Source organism: Nicotiana tabacum, chromosome 8 (genome assembly GCF_000715075.1).
Source record: "Nicotiana tabacum cultivar K326 chromosome 8, ASM71507v2, whole genome shotgun sequence".
In the NCBI taxonomy this organism is placed as follows: Eukaryota; Viridiplantae; Streptophyta; class Magnoliopsida; order Solanales; family Solanaceae; genus Nicotiana; species Nicotiana tabacum.
The window spans coordinates 147,698,208-147,712,104 of record NC_134087.1 but is presented as its reverse complement, the minus strand read 5'-3'; the positions used below and the strand labels follow the sequence as shown (position 1 = coordinate 147,712,104).

The 13,897-nt window shown below is 32.5% G+C and overlaps 1 protein-coding gene across 1 annotated transcript; it reads right to left on the bottom strand.

Annotated features, from left to right (window-relative positions):
- Positions 1-308: 308 nt before the first annotated feature.
- Positions 309-13,544, bottom strand: LOC142163351 (uncharacterized). The gene is made up of 2 exons (XM_075220626.1): positions 12,577-13,544; positions 309-360 (listed from the first exon to the last, which is right to left on the bottom strand). The coding sequence occupies exons 1-2, from the start codon at positions 13,542-13,544 to the stop codon at positions 309-311; spliced, it is 1,020 nt and encodes a 339-aa protein (XP_075076727.1).
- Positions 13,545-13,897: the final 353 nt, after the last annotated feature.

Sequence of the window (13,897 nt, the reverse complement as noted above, 5' to 3'; positions counted from 1 at the left end):
CACAACCTACCACAACAATATCTAGAGTGTACCTCCAAATCATCGACCGCACTAATGCTGAAGAGCGATCAAGAATCATTAACCAGGACGCAAAACCCTTTTTATAAAACACCGATCTTAGGTGACGTTGAAGACAATACCAACTTACTGCAAACATCGAAACTCGAACCAATATAGCATATAATCGTGTAATCGACCTATTTAATAGCAAACTCCCCAACTTGGCTCAAAGCCATAGATCAAAACGCACTCAATAAATCACAACGCATGTATTCTATTGCTGCTATAATACCATAGTGAGATTAAACTCACTCCTTCATAAGCTCGTGGGAACACAAATCATCAGGAATTTTAACTCTTCTGCAATTTTTTTGCATTTACTCACACAACAGTTAAGCCCACTCTCCAGGCGACCAAATTTTTACTAAGTCCCAAATTTTTCAAAAATTTCGGCAGAGTCTCCTTTGTAATTGGGCTTATCCACCTGCCAGAGAATCACCAAAACCATCCTAACAACACATCCACAACTTGACAAAGCATCACAATGCATATCAATTACATAAATCCCAATACTACATGTATTATACTATCAAAATTGATACATGGACATGCGTTGCACCTATTTGAATCATAACACATAGAAAATACCTTTCAACCCCCCATTATTGGGCTATTAAACCGAGTAAGAACATATTCATTCTTTAAATGTTTTCGACCTTCAAGGTGGTCTCCTTGACTCAACTATTTCATCATAATACATTTACAGAAGCGATCCCAGCTCCCAGACTTATCTAACTAGTATGACAAATAGATTTCCCTCATAAGCCAATTACCCATTAGCTTTACCTTTAGTTACTCTTTTTGGTATACCTTCCACTACCATACACATTACTCATGATGTGGATATCCAACCGCCATTCCGGCTAATAAGGACAATAATGAACATATGAGTTCAAAGCACTTGCTCACAAAATCAGCACCTCGGTGCTCAAGCCATTGGCAAAGATTCGGCCTCAAGTCCTCCAGACTGACCTAACTTCTAACTCACAGAGATTACACTTTGCCCTTCGATCGGGGAATCAAAAGCCATCGAGGCACATCTGATACTGAGCGCTCATGCGTGCATGCGAACACGTGGAAGAAATTTCAAGAGTTACTCTTCAAGCTGAATCAATAACGCACAATAAGAATTCAAGAATGTGAAGTTTTTCTAAAGGTTCTGCAGCCTCTCGAGGATAAATACAGACGTCTCCGTACCGATCTGCGAGATTCTACTAAACCGGCTCATGACTCGTGAGACCAAGTAACCTAGGCTCTGATACCAACTTACCGCGACCCAAAATCCCAACCCGGTCGTGATGGCGCCTCTCATGAGGACAAGGCCAGCCAATCAACAAAACAGTACATCTCTTTATAATTACTTAGCAGGAATAAGTCTAAATCATGGGCAATATAATCTTAAATGCGAAATTAACGTGATAGAACAAAGAAAACCATCCCAACTCAGCCCGAAATCAGGGTGTCACAAGTCATGAGCTACTACAGAGTTTACTAATATTTTACAAAGTCTGGACTTATCATAAATAACAAAGATAAGGGAGAAAACGGGGCTGCAGACGTCAACAGCTACCTCGTTACTCCTAGTCACCGCCTGGTGTGGAAAGAATCAGCGCTCAGGAGCGAATTCAGCTCTGCCTGTATCTGCACACATGGTGCAGGGAGTAATGTGAGTACTCCGACCCAGTGAGTAATAAAAGTAACTACAGTCCGAAGATAAGAAAACCTAGTAAATACATAAAGTAAGCTAAAATCCAAATATACAGCAACATATGGAACTGAACAGCTAAACAACAATATAGATACAAATACATGAATACAATGCAATGCATATGATGGTACATTCCAGTACCCACTGCGGCGTGCAGCCCGAGCCATCCATATTTATTTATCGTCGACGGCGCTCACTGGGGGTGTGTACAGACTCCGGAGGGGCTCCTACAGCCCAAGCTCAATATCTTGGTCAGTCATTGTTACCTGACCGGTCAGCCCATTGTTACCTGACCAATTTACATCATACAGTGTCATTGTTACCACTGTTTCAAGTATATCATACAGTGTCATTGGACTCCGGAGGGGCTCCTACAGCCCAAGCGCAATATCTTGGTCAGTCATTGTTACCTGACCGGTCAGCCCATTGTTACCTGACCAATTTACATCATACAGTGCCATTGTTACCACTGTTTCAAGTATATCATACAGTGTCATTGTTACCACTGTTTCAAGTATATCATATAGTGTCATTGTTACCACTGTTTCAAGTCACTTTATAATCAGTCCAGAAAATAATATAATAAGCCCCTTGGGCATTTACAAAATAGAAGTTTCCAGCCCGAAATACATTTAAAATGTCATTTGAGTTTTTAACACTTAGAATTACGGCTAAGTTTGCAAAACAGTAATTAAAATCTTGGACTGAAATTAAATGATATGCAAATCATGCTAAGCAGTAATATTAATCCCCGAAGGATTCTACAAGTCGGCACAAGGCCCCCAAACGTGGCATTAAGCCCAAATATCATCAATGCATGTGCGTATCAGTCGCCAACATATTATAAGTATCAATACAATGTGCGAATCAGTCGCCAATATACTATAATTATCACTCGGGATGGACCAAGTCACAATCCCCAATCATATACGACACCGCACCTGCCATGGGATGCACGTCACGCCTCAATATAGCGTTACGATGTGAAAGTCCGGGGTTTCAAACCCTCAGAACAACAGTTGCATCAATTACTCACCTCTAGCTCGCTATACCCTTGCCTCTCTAATTGGCCTCCTCGTGTGACGAATCTGCCAAAAATCACACAAACCTCGTTGAAGTTCGATTTCTAAAAGACGGGGTTTTAACCATACATATCTGAAATTCGCCCCTTAATGATACTATAATGATCCCATACAGTTATGTAACTTCAATCTACAATATAACACTCAATATGGCCAATATTAGTACTAGATCCCATAAATTATGTCATTTAGGCATATTATCAAACATCTTGTAGGTATAAATATTTACACCTCTTAACTATAGCATTGGTTCCTCCAACTATCACAATTAACCAACAATTCATGACACTATTATTCTTTAACAATTTATACTCCTAACATCACATGTGTGATCAACCATTCACACCCAAACCAACAAAAATTCCATCAAATAAACACCTCTAAATCCCTACCATGTTCATGTATTTAAATAGGGAATTTATGGCTTCCAACCACCATACACTAAATTGTAATACTTGACTCATACTCATATTTCCATAATATATCCATATATGTGAGTCTAAGGTGTAGGATTTACCTTTTGGAAGAAATCTTGCAAAACCCTTCTTTGAGTTCTTGAAGGAATTTCTTGAAATCTAAGAATTTTTAAGATCAATCCATGTTAATATAAGTGTTTGGGAGTAGTAATCAACTCAAAATACTCCAACAATCTTACCTTAGGATCATAGGGATGAAGTTTGGGACGAAACTCCCTTGAGAGAGCAAGCCTTAACCCCAAAAATGAGTTGGGAACTCTCTAGGCCGGTCTTGGGGTACTTAAAAACCTTCAGTCGCATAGTTCGCGCGTTGTTCGCGCGTTTGTTCACGCGTTTTGCTGAGCATTCTGCCTCAGACGCGCGAAATGCTCGACTTCGCGCGATACTTCGCGCGCTCTGACACCTGACCAGTGAAATGGTCTAACTTTCTGTATACACTTCCAAACGACAAACGGTTTGTTGCATTGGAAAATAGACTCAAAGGGATTTAATTTGATAGGTTGTAGCGCACACAACTCCTTATATAACGAGAGATATTATCGTTCGAACTGAGGCCTTGTGCGCACTCATTTACAACTTTCGTCTATTATGAAATTTCCAACTTCAAAAGTTCCCGTTAGCCATCCGAAATTTTCCCGAGGTCCTCGGGACCTCAACCAAAAATACCAATGCATATTATAATAATATTCAAACTTGTTCCAATTATCAAAACACCTCTACTAATACCAAAATTATCGAATTACACCGAATTCAAGTCCAAGTTCCTTTAAAACTTCCAAAACGCGCTTTCGATCAAAACTCGACCAAAATATGTCCGAATGACTTGAAATTTTGCACACATATCCAAAATGGCATAACGAAGCTACAGAAATTCTCGGAACTCCATTCCGACCGTCGGATCAAAATTTCACCTATGAACCGGAAATCGCCAAAATACTAACTTCGCCAAAATGAGCTAATTTCTTCACCGGACCTCCAAAATTAATTCCGATTGCGCTTCTAGGCCTTAAATCATCCCCCAAAACTAACCGAATCATCGGAATTCAATTCCGAGCCCTCTAACTCACAAGTCAACGTCCGGTTGACTTTTCCAAACTAATTCTTCCTTAAAGAGACTAATTGTCCCATTTCATACCAAACTCGATCCGAATTGACTCAAATTCACCAAGTACACATATTGAAACATGAATAAGCATTTAACGGGGAATACGAGATGTAAATATAGGAAACGACTGTTCGGGTCGTTACAATTTGTCTTCTTGCTGATACCTTCATTCTAGTTGGACTTCTGGTACATAGTTATCATCTCCGTTGCACTTTGAACATATGTGGTCTGGATATTTGTGTCCCACTAGTTTGCATTATCTTGTCAATAACTCGTTTGAAATAAATTCTTTTTTCAATGCTCTGGTAGTTGGTTGCATTTCTGGCTTTAATAATGATAAAATCCATTTCTGGACTTCATCCATATCTCCTTGTCGTAGTTCTTTTGAGTTGGCATATATCATTAACTGGTCTCTGGAATAATAGCTCCAGATAGCATTTCCTTGTAGATAATTGTTAGCTAGTTCTTGAATAATAGTTGCTATACCAATTATTCTTTTGTTGGCATAGAAACTTGGTATCTCCATTTTCTGTATCTCCGGTTGTTTCTCTATTTCTTCCGGTATTATCATATCTCGTGTTAGTCCTATCTTTATCACCTGTATAATGGGTTTTATTTCATCATATAGTATTTCAGCTGGTGCTGTATAGAATTTGATGAAGAATAGGTTGCCTTTTGTAATTCTTTTGAAGGTGACAAATGCTTTGTATAGCTCTGGTATTCCAATTATTTCTTCTCCGTCGTGGGTATATACGGTGCTGAGTAGTCCGTAGTTGTAACATGTATTTACTAGGTTGGCTTTTGTTTTTGGTTGGGCTATTAGCCTATTATATCCCTGTAATTTTTGGGTTATATAATCTTGTGTTGGATCTGTAGTAGTAGTTGATCTGGGGTTTAGGTTTAGAAATGTCTGAATTTTATATATATTCTCAATATATGTTTGAGTAATATGGTTATATATCTTTTTGTTGTGGTGTAGTCTATTAGCATAAGTTGTAGTTTGTGGGGTCATAACTATTGCTTCTTTTGGCTTTTTTGATGTAAATGGCTTATCAAATACGTTGTTTAAATTTACATTGGTATGTAGCTTCTTATTCACCTGTTTGCTTGTGCCTGCAGCTGTAGGTAAACAAACTTTGTCATGGTTTTTTTGGAGTTTCCCAACGTCTCCTTCTAATTCTGGAATTTTTAAGTCTTCCGATCGACTTAGCTCCGCATTTTTATAGTCATGCTGCTGACTTTCTAGCTGTTGTAATCTTTTGCCCATACTATCCATCTGTAATGATAGGGTAGTAAGGATTGCAAATATATCTTTCGATTCTTGATTCTCATCAGTTTGAGTACTTTTGTCTTGATAAGTAATCTGCAATAACATTCTTGTCAGTTCGTATTACTTCAATTGTAAATGTAAAATTTTGTATATTCAATACAAGTCTTCTTATTTCTTTTGTAGTTACTGAATCTTGTACTTTCCGTGTTATCCACCATTTTACTTGTGTATTATCTGTTCTTACAATAAACTTGTTATAAACAATATATGGCTCAAATACTAACAAACATTTATATAATCCAAATAGTTCTTTCCTATTTATCTCCCATTTAATTTGTGGTTCCGTGTATGATCCTGAATAATATCTACAATGGTGTTCAATATTTTCATTATCATATTTATATTTTAGAACTCCTCCATAGTTGTGATCACTAGAATCAGTTTCTATAAAATATGTGAACTTTTTCTTTTCATCTGGGAAATATAGTTTTGGTAATTTTTTACACATATTTTTTATCTTCTGTATATGTATTTTATCCTTTTCGTCAAAATGATATTCTATATCCTTTTTTAATTTTTTCTGTAATGGTTTTAAGTTTTCTGCTAATTTTGGAATATATTCTCTTACTTGGTTAACCAATCCTAAAAATGATTGTAACTTCTTTTTTGTATCAAGTGTTTCATTTAAGTTAATTATTTTTTGTACTATATGGGTTTGCATTTTTATTCCGTTTTTGTCTATTTGTATACCTAAAAATTCTATTTGATTTTTCATTACTTCTGCTTTCTTTTTACTTAAACTTATTCCTGATATTTCTACAATGTGTATGAATTTTTCTAGTAGTTTTATATGTTCGTTCTCTGTTCTAGAATATAACAGTATATCATCTATATATATTATACAATTTTCTAATTGGTTAAAGTAGTTATCCATAAAATGTTGATATCTACCTGGTGCATTTTTATATCCAAATGGTAATACATTCCATTCACAAAATCCTTGTGGTACTGTGAATGTTGTTAACTCTTAGATTCGTCTTCTAGTTTTAAATGGTAAAATCCTGATTTACAATCAAACTTACTGAAATAGTTATATCCTTGTATTTGTCTGATTTTTAGTATTTTATTTGGTATCGGATAATTATATGTTTTTGTTTCTGCATTTAAATTTCTATAATCTATAACCATACGGCTTTTTCCTCGTTTTTGTTCACTATGCTTATTTACTATAATGCCGGGCTAGTATGTTTACTATTACTTTCTTGTATGTACTTATTGTCTAATAATTCCTTTATATGCATTTTAAATTCTGTTAAATCATTAAAATTGTATTTTAAAGGTTTTTGTGTTACTATGCTATTTTCATCTATTAGTTCAATCTTTATTTTTGTTTTATGTTTTTCCCATCCTTGGAGTGGATTATCATAAATAAAAGTTTTATTTTATTTATTGAGAAAATGATTATTTCTATATTATGGTTGCTTTGTATTACATTTTCTAATTTTTGGGTAATCTTTTCACTTCCTTTAATCCATGGTGTTGTTTTTCTTACTTTATTATTTACTCTTTTTGCTCCTAATTTTTGTCTACACGGGGTAGTAAACCACCAATGTGTTTTTGTCATTATATGTGGGTATAATTTATCTAAAAATGGCATTCCTAATAATATATCTTTATTTGTGAATTCATAACTATATATTTCTTCTATGGTTAATATTTTATCCCGTATTTGTATCTTTATATTTCTTGCTTTGTATGTTATCATACTTCCCTCATTATTGAATCCTGTTACTACTATGGGGTTTTTTAGCTTTTCCCATTTACTTTCTGGTAAACAATTATGTCTACACATGTTAGCTTCTGCTCCTGTATCCATCATAGGTGTATAGTATCTATTATAATATCTTTCTACTATTATCTTGGCAAGTATGTATATCTTTGGCATTATATCAAAGTTCTTTTTATTATTATTTTCTTATTTTCATAACTTATCGTTAATTGTCTATCTTCTAATTTATATGGTTTGACTTTTTCTAACCATTTTATTCCTAGTGTAATGTTTTTATCGCCTTGATATATTTTAAAATTTATTAATATTGGTATTCCTCCAATAATTAATTCTTTTTCAGTTGTTTCTTCATTTTTTCTTAACGCTTTTTGGTAGTTCTGAATTTTGCTGTTCTATTGTCACTATCTCTTGTTCTGGTATTAATTCTCTTATAATATAATTCTCTTCTTTCCCTGTATTTATTAATATTAAATATTTTCTTTGGTCCATTATTCCTGTTATATAATAATGGTGTGGGTTTATTTCTTCTATTTTTTGTTCTATTAATTTTTGTGGAGTTATATAATTTATTCTTCTTGATGTACTTCTTGATGTACTTATTCTTGATGACGTTTCTGGCATTTCATTATTTGTTCGTTTTGACGTGCTTAATCTTTCTTTTACTATTTCTAAATCTTCTTCCATGTCCATTTCCGTATAACTGTAATCATTATTGTCTATAACTGATACTATTCTTTCGAATGGATTTTCTATTTTTATTTTATTTATTTTATTTTTAGCTGTTATCTTATGTTTTGTTGTTAAGACATATAGATTTTTACATCTTGCTGTGAATATTTTACTTCCTGGTGTTAATTCTATTCCAGACATTTTCCAGTATAGCACTAATGATTTATCTATATTTTTATCATCTATTGCTACTGAATAGTTGGCACTTACTATAAATTTAAATTTTTGGTATATTAAGTTACCTCTTACGGCACTTATTATACTCTTTTCTATAGGTTGTACAATTCTATCATCTGCCAAGTATATTTCTATAGGGGTATCTATTCCTTCCCTAAAACATGCTTTTATTAGGATCTCTGTTCCTCCTAAGTGTACATATTTTATTGGATTTTTTGCTTTTATATCTTGTATTTCTTTATTTAGTAGTGTTTTATTTAAAATTGGTATTTGTGCTTTACCTTTGATGTATTTACAATCTATTATATGTTCTCTTTGGCTTACTACATAGTATTCTTCTTTCTGTCTTTTAAACCAATTCTTTATTGTTGGTACTTCTAATATTTTGTCTATCCTTAGATCCAATTCTTTTCCTTTTATTTGTTCAAATATATTAGCGTCAAATATTACTTTTTGTTCTGAAGATTGTTCATCTTGGTGTTCTTCTTGTTGTATAATTTGTATATTTTTTTCAGTCATTACTTTCTTCGTCTGATTCCTCTATATTATTGTCTATTTCTTTTTCATTTTCGGGGAACTCGTTTTCTGATATCTCATATATGTTGTCTTCACTGCTTAATTCATAATCTACATATTCTATTTGTGTATATTTATCATTATCTATCATTATTTCGGTAATTTGTTTTTTCTTTGGGGGTTTTTGGTAATCTACAATCTTTGGCTAAGTGTCCTAGCTTTCCACAATTATAGCAAGTACATTCTGTTAGTTTTTTCTTTTTCCTATATGGTTTTTTATGTTTATAATTTTTTACATAATATCTTCATCTTGGTTTCCTATATTTATATTTTGAATATTTTGATTTAAATTTCTTTCTCTTTCCTTCTTTTTTGTAATATTTATCTGTGCAGCCAAATTGGGGTGCTATTCTACTTTTGCAGCATGCCAAATTTTTTACTAATATTTTATCCATTTTGATATTTTCTTTATACTTTTCGCATAATTCTATAAACCAGTTTTGTAGAAATTTTATTCGAGCTCCTAGAGTATCTGCTAGTTATGCTTCATTCCAATTTTTTATTATTTTTGAGCTAAACGGTTCTGGTAATTTTGTAAAATATAATTTTCTTATTTCCTTACTTTCATCTGGACTATATGTTCCTTTATAATAATAGTCTCTAAATGCACAAGTATATTCGTCTATATAACACATATTACATATTGCTAATTTTGTCATCAAATTTCTATTTCTAGTTTTTTCTTTATTTTGTTCTTCTACTTCTGTTGTCATACTACTAAACTCATTTCTTATTGCTATTTCATATTTATTCAATATATCTGTCACTGTTGTTGCTGTTGTTCCATCAAGTTTTTTATTACTTCTTAATGTATCTAGGCTTTCACTTGATAAATTTTGTAACCATAGTTTTACCGTTCCTATAAGTGTTCTTTCTATATATCCTGGTGTTTCAGCTATTGCAATTTTATTATCTATTAGTTGTTTGGAGATGTACCCTATCCATAATTGGATTGTTTTATTTATATCTGCTACACAATCTAGATCTAAAAAATTACATTGTTCAGTTATCTGTCTTGGTGTCCATTTCCTATTTAGCCTTTTATCCCATAATGTTTTATTTCTATCATATGAATCATAACTTACTCTGTAATAGATTGGGTTTAGTTGTCTTGGATTTTTTACTCCTGATGTGCTTGGTTTATCTTCGATCATATCTCCTGTATTTATTTCTGGATTTGTTTTCATCTTTTCCGTTTTTTTCTATTAGTTCTGTGTATGTTTCACTTGTTTCTGAATAGTCTTCTCCTAGATTTGTGTCGTTATCACTTTGGTCATTTATTTCGTTCATGCTTATTTTTGGTGCATTATCCTGTATTTCTTCTAACTGTAATTTGAACTTTTCTATCTCATTTGTCAGTTTTAGCTCTTGTTCTTCTTCTTTACGTTTTTCTTTTTCTTTTAGTTTATTAGCGTATAGCTGTTTTAGCATTTCTAATTCTTTTTCTAATTCTGTTATCTTAGTGTTTTTTACTTCTTCTATCTATTGTATTTTTTCTTTAGCTTGCTGTTGTATTTCTTTTATTTCTCTTTTTCTGTCTATTTCTTCGTTTTCTTTTGTTATTCTAACCATTGCGGTTAAACTATCTTCTAGTTTTACAGTTTCTTTTTCTAACATTAAGTTCAGGTTATTTCCTATTTTCTTGTATCTTCTTCCTAAGTTGGAAAATATTATTGTTATTTTTAATCCTTCTGGATTTTCATATGTTTTCGCTTCTAGTGCGAATTCTTCTTTATTCATCTTTTCTTTTTAAGATAGCAAATATATTTATATTCTGTTTTAGATATTATATCGATTAATTCAGATAGCCTAGCTTTGTTTGTTTTTGTAATACTTAGGTATTCATATTCTAGGTATAGTTTTTTCAGTTTCTTCCTTATTTTCCTTGATTTTTTAATTATTTTAATCTGTGTATTTTCTGTAATTGTCTCACTGTTTATGAGTATTTTTTGCAGATTTGTACTATTAATGTCAGTGTTCCTTTCCATGGTTTTGTTTCTTAAAGTATATGTTTATTTGTGGGGGGGGGGGTCATTTTAATAGGAATAGGATCTTTTAGCATTTTAATAGTGCGATGTATACCTGCTGATACATATATTCATTGTTTTAATATTTGTAAGAATTATTATTTTTCTGTATTGATAAGTCTCAAGATTATCTCTATAAAATCCAATTTCTTTCTCTATAGTTAATAAAGCTTTATTACGTAATCTATTATATTTAATTATATCTTTGCAGGTTTTAATATTGTGTTTAACACAATCTATTTTTCTATTTATGTTACTGAGGTTTTTAAGAAGTTTCCATTTCTGGGTGTTATAGAATCTTATGTAATGAAAAGTGTTATGTTTCATTTATAAACAGATTTTATTAACTTGATATGTGATCATTAATCTGAATATAAATCTAATTCATATAGATCTAATATATCTATTTCTTGTGATACAATTAGTTCTGTAAATGTTTGTTCCATTACATATATTATTTCAAAAGTAACTAAAATATCATAAATTTTTCTTTTAACATCGTTATTAAGTCTGTTAAAGATATATAATATAAGTATTTTGTAGTCAATATTTTCTTCTAATAAATACGTGTGGTTGTTCATTCAGATTTACTATTTATCCTTATCATGTGTTTACTAAACATATTCCCTCTAACCTCTTTGTTTATCATAGAGTTTATCATATTTTAATAAGTTATACTGAACAATCTTTTCTGGTCACTACCATGTTTTTCATGCTTCAATCATTTACCCTAACAGCGCCTCAACTCTGTGTACTCCCCTAAACGGCTTCCTTGCCTACTGGTTTCCACTTTAGGATGGCATAGTCTGGGCTTAACTACTCTCAGCATTATTAGACAGGCAAACTTTCTCAAGATGTTCTTTATAACAGTACTATAACATGATAAACAATTATGATATTCAATAGATTATAAGGAATATAAGAGTTTAGTTAAACATGATTATGAATAAACTTACCTGGTTTTGTAACTCGTTTGAATTCTCCATAGCTTTCAGAAGTTTGTATATAATCAGATATTTTATTGAGAGAAGATAAGAGAGAGAAGGTGAGTATGAGGATGTCCCTTCTTCCTCGGATTTACATTCTATATATAGAAAATTAAAACGACTCCTACTGTTCACAAATGACTCTTACTATTCATGAACGACCTTTACTGTTCATGATTATGACTCTTACTATTTACTTTACGACTTTTTTACATGACTCTTACTATTCATGAACGACCTTTACTGTTCATGATTATGACTCTTACTTTACGACTTTTTTACATGACTCGACCCTTTACATTATTTGTTTTCAATAGCTGTTTCCTTCATTTGTCTTCTTGCTGATACCTTCATTCTAGTTGGACTTCTGGTACATAGTTATCATCTCCGTTGCACTTTGAACATATGTGGTCTGGATATTTGTGTCCCACTAGTTTGCAGTATCTTGTCAATAACTCGTTTGAAATAAATTCTTTTTTCAATGCTCTGGTAGTTGGTTGCATTTCTGGCTTTAGTAATGATAAAATCCATTTCTGGACTTCATCCATATCTCCTTGTCGTAGTTCTTTTGAGTTGGCATATATCATTAACTGGTCTCTGGAATAATAGCTCCAGATAGCATTTCCTTGTAGATAATTGTTAGCTAGTTCTTGAATAATAGTTGTTATACCAATTATTCTTTTGTTGGCATAGAAACTTGGTATCTCCATTTTCTGTATCTCCGGTTGTTTCTCTATTTCTTCCGGTATTATCATATCTCGTGTTAGTCCTATCTTTATCACCTGTATAATGGGTTTTATTTCATCATATAGTATTTCAGCTGGTGCTGTATAGAATTTGATGAAGAATAGGTTGCCTTTTGTAATTCTTTTGAAGGTGACAAATGCTTTGTATAGCTCTGGTATTCCAATTATTTCTTCTCCGTCGTGGGTATATACGGTGCTGAGTAGTCCGTAGTTGTAACATGTCTTTACTAGGTTGGCTTTTGTTTTTGGTTGGGCTATTAGCCTATTATATCCCTGTAGTTTTTGGGTTATATAATCTTGTGTTGGATCTGTAGTAGTAGTTGATCTGGGGTTTAGGTTTAGAAATGTCTGAATTTTATATATATTCTCAATATATGTTTGAGTAATATGGTTATATACCTTTTTGTTGTGGTGTAGGCTATTAGCATAGGTTGTAGTTTGTGGGGTTATAGCTATTGCTTCTTTTGGCTTTTTTGATGTAAATGGCTTATCAAATACGTTGTTTAAATTTACATTGGTATGTAGCTTCTTATTCACCTGTTTGCTTGTGCCTGCAGCTGTAGGTAAACAAACTTTGTCATGGGTTTTTTGGAGTTTCCCAACGTCTCCTTCTAATTCTGGAATTTTTAAGTCTTCCGATCGACTTAGCTCCGCATTTTTATAGTCATGCTGCTGACTTTCTAGCTGTTGTAATCTTTTGCCCATACTATCCATCTGTAATGATAGGGTAGTAAGGATTGCAAATATATCTTTCGATTCTTGATTCTCATCAGTTTGAGTACTTTTGTCTTGATAAGTAATCTGCAATAACATTCTTGTCAGTTCGTATTACTTCAATTGTAAATGTAAAATTTTGTATATTCAATACAAGTCTTCTTATTTCCTTTGTAGTTACTGAATCTTGTACTTTCCGTGTTATTCACCATTTTACTTGTGTATTATCTGTTCTTACAATAAACTTGTTATAAACAATATATGGCTCAAATGCTAACAAACATTTATATAATACAAATAGTTCTTTCCTATTTATCTCCCATTTAATTTGTGGTTCCATGTATGATCCTGAATAATATCTACAATGGTGTTCAATATTTTCATTATCATATTTATATTTTAGAACTCCTCCATAGCTGTGATCACTAGAATCAGTTTCTACAATATATGTG